The sequence below is a fragment of the Colias philodice genome, chromosome 11 (assembly GCF_061535455.1).
Source record: "Colias philodice isolate Cphi_HAF_F1 chromosome 11, ilColPhil1 Martin Lab GWU primary, whole genome shotgun sequence".
NCBI lineage: Eukaryota > Metazoa > Arthropoda > Insecta > Lepidoptera > Pieridae > Colias > Colias philodice.
Window position 1 is genome coordinate 159,116 of NC_143096.1, and position 10,260 is coordinate 169,375.

Below are 10,260 nucleotides of genomic sequence, written 5' to 3' on the forward strand. Positions count from 1 at the left end.
GGTTTAGAAAAACAAAGTTGCTTGTCACTAACTGCTACTTAGTACTAAAACTAGCTAAAGAGCAGTTTCTAACCAACATAGGTTCACGTTTTGCTAAACTTTTCCAAATACAGTTGAAGAGAAAAAAAATAGCTTGATTGTTTACGTTGAACTAATGGACTGAAATGCACTTTTGATAAATGAACGAAGTTGGATATCTTAGTCATGCTTCGCATTTCTGTAAGTGATAACGCTTCATTAACGATTACAATTTTAAATTATATATAAATAATATGATTTCTGCACAAGACCGTGACGAATCATTTTGATTTTATCATTAAAATATTTATTTGAAATACTAATATTTTATTAATACAATTCATAGAAAAAAAATTTGATTTAAGCTACAGATAATTATTGTATTGGACATAGAAGTAAAAACACCTTGTAAAATTTGTGATGGTACATAACACTGTTAATTAAATAAATAAACATCTTCGCGTTAGAGGATTTACTTATAATTGGGCTGAGGAGATTAGGTGTTATATATTTATGGTATGCAAGCGTATTTCATACATTTTCGTATATTTATTAGAATAATCAAAAAGATAAGAAGTTTTTAAATTAAATGTGCCTTAACCTGACAATTAGCATTTATATAATTAAATTAGTACGACAACAAGCTTATGGACCTTTGATGAGGAGCAATAAATACATATTTGTGATTGTATTGTCTACGGTTGCTACGAGGTTGCTACGCCGTAGCGTTCGAACAAAGGGGATTATGGACCAATGATATTTATTACTAATTCCGATATGAAACGTTGAACAAATATAATTCAATAGATACAATTGATGGCTTTGTATTATTTAATATATTTCGTAATTTCCGCTCTCATTGATGCATAATATAAAGCGTTTGGGGACTGCGGCTATTTGAATATTTGATTTAGTAATAGGAACTGTTAATTTCGTAATTATTTTCCCTTATTCAAAATAATGTATTATACTGTCAATTGTGTTAAAGTGTAACACATGTGAAACTGTGGGTAAATAAACCAAAAATATATAAAAATAGGTCAAAAATAAAAAGAGATATTAAAAACTAAATAACATATCGTCTTTTTACTTACAAAATAATGAAGAAAAAATTTTTAGAATTTGATATTCACATAAGTTCCAGCTAATAAAATATACTTGACGTTCGTTTCAGGTGTGGGTGGAGAGGAGTGTGGAGTTTTGTACGGAGAAGTGGCCCGACTCTATTAGGAAGGAGTTATACGGGACCTTTAGCTTCATAATCGTGTATGCGGTACCAGGTAATAAGTTCATTAAAATAACTAGCTGTGCCGCGTGGTTTTACCCGCATTACTCAGCTCCTATTGGTCTTAGCGTGAAGATATATAGCATATTGTCTTCCTTGATAAATGGGCTATCTAACGCTCAAAGAATTGTTCAAATATGAACCGTAGTTTCTGCGTTTAGGGCGTTCAAACAAATAAACAATCTCTTTAGCTTGATAATATTATTGGTAATTGAGCAGTATATTAATTTTCTTTATAAGGGACAAAGGAAATTCGATATGTGCGGCACGCGTTGTGCGGGGCAGTTTGTCAAATCAGGAGATTTAGGTGACATGGGTTATATTTTAGCATTAAGGACATTAATTTCTTTTTTGGTAGGTATGGAGGCACATGCCCGTCAAATTCTCTGTTCATATAATAAAAATCAGATTTTGTCAAAGTTTTATAATCTTTTTACTCATAGATTCTATTACTAGGTCTCAGTTTAAAATAATTGTATTTAATTGAAGATTTGAGAGTTTAAGGAAATAACAAGGATATATTTTAAAGCCTTACAATTACTTTTGCTTAATTGGAACATTTTTTATCAAGCTTTACAGGCTCTACTTATAATTAAATCAGAGATGAGAGTTAAGAAGATCTTTCATTATATAAACCATAATTTATATTAAATTTTTATCATATTAGTGGTCGTACCTATACTCATATTCGCAAGTATGTGTATCATACGTCAAAGTTGAATCATTTCCTATACATAAATATATATAAATTAAATTTATTTTATTGATTTTATGATTCGCTACCATTCGTATTTTGTTTACTGTGGTCATGTCGTGGCCAACATAGTTTGATCAGATCGTTAAATCGTTAATGTTTTATAATTTTGTCATCCACATTTGGCCAGATCGTATAAAATATAGGGAGTCCATAAAATATTTAAAACATTCAGAATATAATTTAAGAACTTGTCATTTAACTTAGTGCGAGTGCCAAAAGCGAATCGCTTTTTAGAAAAGAAACAATTAATGTAACTACTTTACGATATGACCAAATAATTTTGATCATTTCATGAAAAAACCCCGCGTTTAGTTGCCCATATCGAGAAACGATTTCTTATCATTGATTTGCTCAAACCACATCATGATCTGGCTACGATATGGCCACGACAGTCACACGTAGATCGAACAATATTCCACATGTGTTTCGTTCGAACTATTGTCCAGTTCGTATCGTATATAATATGTGTGGTGTGTGGTGTGTGCAGGGTGCGTGGTGGTGGTGTCGTACGCGCTGATGGGGCGGCGGCTCTGCTCCGTGCGGCCGCCCTGCGACCTCGCCGACGGCGGCGCCGCCTCGCACCAGGTATACACGTGTACTACGCGATACAACTAATAGGATCTAATCTTAAGATGTAAACTGTTTTAAAAGAGTAACTAAGGAGTTTCTTAACAGTCTCGGTAAGAACTGCTTTCCGAACAGGTGGTAAATCAGTATTTTTCTGCAATAAAGTGTAGTTGAATATATCAATGTTGATCGTATCAGCGCAAACGTCGACTGATATTTAACAATAATGGTATTTTATTTATCAACATTAGCATTCGTTTTCTCACTTTGATCGCATTATAGATTGTAAAGTTTCTGTATTGATTTCCGTGTAAATTTTTTTGATGTAACGAGAGTAAAATTGAAAAATTGTTTACCAATTGAGGTGTTATTTTCCAGTTCATAATCACGATTATTTTAGAGCATTGGCACAAAAAAATCGTCTAGTTCAGTCGAAGATGTCTGGTGGAAAATTTATATGACGAGTTAACATAAAAACAAGTTGAGAGCTATATTTTATTACATAAAAGAAAATAAAAATTTAATTTAGGTAATTCTAACAAATTTTTTGAAATTTTATGTATAAAGTATTATACCAACCGACGCAATGTTAAAGTTTGATTTCACGTTTCTTATAGCTATTTTCATATAGGTACATATATTATGACATTTTAAATTCTGCTAATCAGTCAAGTAGTTAACGGTCTCGGCAGTACTAAAATAGTTTGTTATTTCAGCTTGCAAATGGTTAGTTTTTGTTATTAAACAAAAGTCATAACATATTATTATACCATTATATATTCTAAGGTATAAGTTTAGGTGACTTTGAGTGTAATGCAAATGAGATTCCAAATAAATAATAGGCCATCAAAGGTACAAGTAATTATGACAATATCGCCGTGTTAGCGAACCTTGCCTCTTACTGACTCACCGATAGTTGCCAACTTTGTGGCTTACTTCATGAATATTTAACGACAGTTCAACTCTCTAAGGAACCACTCGCTATTCGACTTTTAACCGAGTCACTGATTTCATTTCAAACTTTATGACTTGTGTTTGACGGGTAATTGAAATAGCGTTACGTGTTGAACATTATGAATTGGAAATGAAATGTTTAACTTCTGTTTATATTACTTACCTGTTAAAAATAAAATTACCTGTTGTTGTTCAATTGTATTAGATATTCAAAATTAACATTTAAATGTGATATGATTATTTAAATCAAACAAAAATATATGAAATTAAACTAAATTGCAATAAAAAAGTTTTTTGAATCAGGAATTTCATCAAATAAAATAAGTAAGAATGTGATATAAAATTTACAAATAGAGGACTATTAAACAGTATCTACTTAATCGACACAATGTGGGTGGGATAATCGTGGTGTGAAATTGTTCATGCTCGCTTGACTATAAATAATAGTACTTTTAGGCTTAGATTTCTTCAAGAGGAAAGTCACTAAATTTTATATTTTTCAATATGTGGGATTTTGAATTCAAATAACAAGCATCTCGCTAATATAATTTTGTTTACATTAACGGATTTCATACACCATTTTCTATACTTCTCTATATAAACCTGTCTGAAAAATGATTTTCTTTATAAATTGTTTGGTCAGTGGTTTTCGCAAAAAAAATAGAATCCACACACATTTACGAGTAGAAAAATTATTTTAGCTGCATCCTTTACGATCCTTTATTTTCTTTTTTAACAATGAAATTTAATTTTCACTGTTAAAAAAGAAAACATGACCTCACATTATTGGATTACTTTAAATTCCGCACGTTTGAAACTTTAAAAGGTTAAAAAGTGCAGTTTCTCAAGATATCGCTAAGGGTCTAGATAATTATGCGAGAAATCGTTCATCATAAAATTTAAGAAAAAGCTTTCACGGCTTAATTCCAGATTTCATTTGAATAAATTTTCTTTTGCAAATATTCTTAAAGATCGTAAGCGTGAGGCTAAGGTAAACTTTTGGATAAAGGAATGGGGAATAATGTTTATCTTTTAAAATTGTATATCTACCCTTGGTTGAAATTTAGAGGTCCAGTTTAAAAAAAAATATATACCTATCAATTATCAAATCATAAAATTATTTTTTTCTTCGTACTAAATATTCGTATATTTTGTAAAGCGAGCCATGAAAAGAATATACAATGGGCAAGAATTCTTCTTTCCGACAAATATATTCTCAAAATTGGAGTGGGATGATAGTTTGTTGTAACAATATTTTCGTATCGGTCAGAAGCGCATTGCAGTATCTACTCTCTCGTATTTAGTCTGCAACTGTTACATAATACATTTTACAATCACTACACTTCAATCATCGATAAGGCTTCTTACACATGAGCATAACGTCGTATTTTTAACTTATCGGACAAACTATAACATGAGTTAACAAAGTGAATTATTACCGTAAGTATGCATACAGCGTTCTAGTGCCACCAGATGGTGGAACAAATACCTGTTGTTGACGTCATACATTATAAAAGTGCACATCGAAAGGGGTTTGAATTGTTTTTACTTGTATCTATATTGTAGGAGTTTTTTTTTGTATATATTTATTTGGCTTCACAGACCCCCCTAAATTACGTATGTTTACGTTCAAGGTTTCTATTGACTATAATTTAATCTTAAATAGGCTACTTTTTCAACAACTTTTAAGGTTACAAACATTTTATCGACTTTTCACGCGCTATTTATAGGTATTTTATCCTTCCCCACTAACTTTCCAACTTCTAACATTCATGAAAATAGTTTCTGACAAAGCGTAGACACGTAATTTTGCATTTGTAATATCAGCAAGCCTCTCCGTTTACAGGTTATCCTGTGGCATCTTGACATATTCAATTGATGAGCTTTTCTCTGTAAAAAGGAAATTATACAATTGTATGATAATACAAAAGAGGAATATTAATTGTACTTTTTAACAATAACGAGCTGTGAAAGAGCTTTTTGCATCGGAATATATTTTTCATCAAGCGGCCATGTTTAAAAAGTTTTTACATTTCGTCTGGCCACAGGGGAAGAGAAAGCTTATTATTATTTTATTGCGTCGAATTGAGCGCAGTCGATTCTTCTATACTGCTGTATATCCATAAGATATAAAACCTACCTCCTGGTAGAAATAATGCTATCTCAAGTGCGTTTGAGCATTTAATTGTTTCAAAAAAATCGATCACGAGGCGGAACTCGAACCCGCATCCTTTCACATTTTAGTAATAGTCGTCGATTCGACTACGAGTGTACGACTATGACTCTGTTCCTTCGCTGAGTCTATAAAACATTGTTGGACGTGTGCCGCGTGTGTGTTGTGGTGTGCAGCGGCTGCGGCTGGTGCGCGAGCGCAAGCGCGTGGCGCTGATCCTGCTGCTGCTGGCGGTGCTGTTCGCGCTGTGCTGGCTGCCGTACCACATCCTGCAGCTGCTGCTGGACGTGGCGGCCGTGCGCCCCGACCGCGTCGCGCCCTTCCTGCCCTACGCGCTGCTCGCCGGTCGGTGCACACGTACACTTTGCAACTTATTATATGAGTTACACAGTATGGAAATTTTCGATGGGCCCTGGAGGGAAAGTACGAAATACTGGAGGTAGCAAATTTTGCTGATAGGGAATTTTTATTTATTTTTAAAAAGAAATGGAACTGCATTCAAAAATTTTCGAAAATTCATTTGCTGTAATTAACAATTAACTATTTTAAACATTGTTTGAGTCGATTTTAAGAATAAAATAACAAATTTCAATTTTTTCATTTTTAGTTAGTTCGATTCCCGGTCGAAGTAAGTGAATTTTCGAAAATCTTTGGATGCAGTTCTATTTATTTTTAGGAATGTTTCCTTACAGCAAATTTCGCTGTCTTCAGTATTTCAAATACTTTCTCTCCGGGGCCCATGATCTCATGAACATATTGGTTAACTCGAGATTGTTAATGATTTCCGTCGCTTGATGTAGAAGAGGGAAGATTTATTAAATTAAATTTAATCTATCAAAGATTGTTGATGATATATAATAATTTCATTATCTTATTACCGTGATTAAGATAGTCAGGATTCAATATTTTTCTAATTTTGTATAAGATAAAGTTAAATAAGTTTATCCTATCATTAAAATGGGTTTATTATTTTTTTTCCTACACTGGTCAGGTCACGCGAACTCGGCCATCAACCCGCTAGTGTACTGCCTGATGACGCGCAACTTCCGCCGCTCGCTGCGCAAGCTGCTCTGCGCCGACGGTAACGCTCACTCTACTACTCACTTCCACGTAAGTCCACACTTTATGCTCTTTTGGTTTACATGCACTTGTTTATTTTCATTTTATTTATTTGCTTTGTCATGGTTATTGTTCTGGTTGCAGTATTTTGCTGTCATTTGTTTGTAAATATATTTTTGCTTTTTGTATGTGTAGTTTCATGATTCATCATCAATTTGGTTGTTTTATTAAAAGCCATTCGTTGAGATTTGAAAAAAATAGAAACAACCGGTCAAGGGAATGTCCGATTCGCACCAACCGGTTTTTTTTGTAATATATTGTAACTTTAAAAGTTTAAATGTATGTTATTGTATGTGCAGGGCGTGCAGCGCGCGTGTAACACGTGGAGCGCGCGCACGACGCTGACGGGCCGCTCGCGCTCGCCCCGCTCGTCCCGCTCCACGCGCTCCGCTCGCGCGCGCCAGCCCGACTACCTCTAACTGCGTGTAACACGTGGAGCGCGCGCACGACGCTGACGGGCCGCTCGCGCTCGCCCCGCTCGTCCCGCTCCACGCGCTCCGCTCGCGCGCGCCAGCCCGACTACCTCTAACTGCGTGTAACACGTGGAGCGCGCGCACGACGCTGACGGGCCGCTCGCGCTCGCCCCGCTCGTCCCGCTCCACGCGCTCCGCTCGCGCGCGCCAGCCCGACTACCTCTAACTGCGTGTAACACGTGGAGCGCGCGCACGACGCTGACGGGCCGCTCGCGCTCGCCCCGCTCGTCCCGCTCCACGCGCTCCGCTCGCGCGCGCCAGCCCGACTACCTCTAACTGCGTGTAACACGTGGAGCGCGCGCACGACGCTGACGGGCCGCTCGCGCTCGCCCCGCTCGTCCCGCTCCACGCGCTCCGCTCGCGCGCGCCAGCCCGACTACCTCTAACTGCGTGTAACACGTGGAGCGCGCGCACGACGCTGACGGGCCGCTCGCGCTCGCCCCGCTCGTCCCGCTCCACGCGCTCCGCTCGCGCGCGCCAGCCCGACTACCTCTAACTGCGTGTAACACGTGGAGCGCGCGCACGACGCTGACGGGCCGCTCGCGCTCGCCCCGCTCGTCCCGCTCCACGCGCTCCGCTCGCGCGCGCCAGCCCGACTACCTCTAACTGCGTGTAACACGTGGAGCGCGCGCACGACGCTGACGGGCCGCTCGCGCTCGCCCCGCTCGTCCCGCTCCACGCGCTCCGCTCGCGCGCGCCAGCCCGACTACCTCTAACTGCGTGTAACACGTGGAGCGCGCGCACGACGCTGACGGGCCGCTCGCGCTCGCCCCGCTCGTCCCGCTCCACGCGCTCCGCTCGCGCGCGCCAGCCCGACTACCTCTAACTGCGTGTAACACGTGGAGCGCGCGCACGACGCTGACGGGCCGCTCGCGCTCGCCCCGCTCGTCCCGCTCCACGCGCTCCGCTCGCGCGCGCCAGCCCGACTACCTCTAACTGCGTGTAACACGTGGAGCGCGCGCACGACGCTGACGGGCCGCTCGCGCTCGCCCCGCTCGTCCCGCTCCACGCGCTCCGCTCGCGCGCGCCAGCCCGACTACCTCTAACTGCGTGTAACACGTGGAGCGCGCGCACGACGCTGACGGGCCGCTCGCGCTCGCCCCGCTCGTCCCGCTCCACGCGCTCCGCTCGCGCGCGCCAGCCCGACTACCTCTAACTGCGGCGAGTACCTCTAGCTGCCTCTAATAATGTGTAAATCCTATTGTTACTGTTTAATGATACATATGTAACAACTGGTGATGAACCTTTTTAATAATTAAAAATAAAAATAAAGAAATTGTTTACTCTTACTTGTACCGACCTACTTCATGACTGTCAGATAGAACGCGTATTGAGCGCGCGTCAGAGCGTCCGCGTCGTCGCTCCGTGTGACGCTCCGACCGCGCAGTGCAGCACAATTCGGCGTCATCGAGCGCGGCGCGGAGCGCAGGCGGGAAATGCGTTAAATTGTATATAGCACAGAACTATATTATATAGTTCTGTGTGGCGTAGCCTATTTTTTTTGTAGAAATTGTGAAGTTGCTTCGTAAACTCTTTGATTTAGGTATTTACATTTATATAACATTATTTCTTAAAAAGTTTTTTTTTAAGAAATAATGTTATCTGCTTTTTAACAACTTTGTTACGCTTTAAGTACACATAACCAAAACTGAGACACTTACTTAATGATCTAAGCATAGAAAGGATAGCACTCCAGGGTCCAGATATATTATTTAAAAATTTTTACGTATTTAATAGTTCAGGATCCATCGCCCATTTTTGCAAGTGATTACTATCAAGCTAAAACAAAAAAAACATTCAGATAGTATTTGAACAAAAAAAACATTCAGATAGTCATAAATATTTGTGAACCATCAAATCAAAATTTTTTATCCTTGTTACCTCTGTTAGCTACCACCATCGAGAGTACATGAAATTATTGGGCGTCTCATCAAAATAAAGCTACTCACGGAAAATTAGCTTGATAGTAATCACTTGTAAAAATTGGCGAAGGATCCTGGACTATAATGATAAAATATATGTATGTTACGTAACGTTTGTTATTATTTAATATAAAAATTCTGAATTTATTCTCTGTGCGCTGATAGTAAATAATTAATTAATGATTAGGTAATTATTTTATCCAATACGTTCATAGCATTTTGTAAATTGATGTGCATGCAGTCACTAAATGTATTATTTTTTTAAGAAATGAGTCTTGTGTTAGAGGGACTTTTTATTTAAAAATATTACCTACTAGCTGCTCCGCGTGGTTTCACCCCCGTGGCTCCTCTCCTGTTGGTCGTAACGTGATGATATATAGCCTATAGCCTTCCTCGATAAATGAGCTATCCAACACCGAAAGAATTTTTCAAATTGGACCAGTACCTAGTTCCCGAGATTAACACGTTCAAACAAACAAACAAACTCTTCAGCTTTATAATATTAGTATAGATGTATTAAGTTACACTTTTTCTATAGCACACAAATCAAGTAGTAATAATACAAATTGGTGTGCTTGTTTTTGTGATTAAAATATAGGTATATATAGTGCTGTATAAATTGTTGTAAATATAATATTTTAAATTTAAGGAATGAGATAACATTTTTACTGATGTATGAACTGTGTCAAATGAAATATTTTGTATATATCGAAACGAAATGAGTAAAATTAATTATTTTAACTTTTAAGTGTACCTCAAGTGTACCTACTCACTTAAAAGTACTCTTTATATTGAAATGTATCTAGTCTTAAGAATGTAACTGTCAAATATTTTAATTTATGAAATTGTATTGCACAAGTAGACAAGTAGATTTTAGTTTTAGAATGCTAGTTGTAGTTATAATCTATTAATAATTATGTTAGAAATGTATGTTATTTTGTTAAATTTATGATGTAATTGGTTTCTGTAGATGTCTATAGAGTGCTTTTTAT

The 10,260-nt window shown here is 38.0% G+C and overlaps 1 protein-coding gene across 1 annotated transcript in view; it reads left to right on the plus strand.

The window, feature by feature from the left end:
- Positions 1-8,465, plus strand: part of LOC149484318 (QRFP-like peptide receptor) — an 85,361-nt gene extending 76,896 nt beyond the window's left edge. Inside the window, exons 5-9 of the mRNA XM_089700471.1 lie at positions 1,193-1,298; positions 2,548-2,645; positions 5,931-6,099; positions 6,746-6,864; positions 7,173-8,465. Coding sequence (XP_089556597.1) covers positions 1,193-1,298; positions 2,548-2,645; positions 5,931-6,099; positions 6,746-6,864; positions 7,173-7,292 — 612 coding nt within the window. The 3' untranslated portion in view covers positions 7,293-8,465. The remainder of the gene's footprint in view (positions 1-1,192; positions 1,299-2,547; positions 2,646-5,930; positions 6,100-6,745; positions 6,865-7,172) is intronic.
- The last annotated feature ends 1,795 nt before the right edge of the window (positions 8,466-10,260 follow it).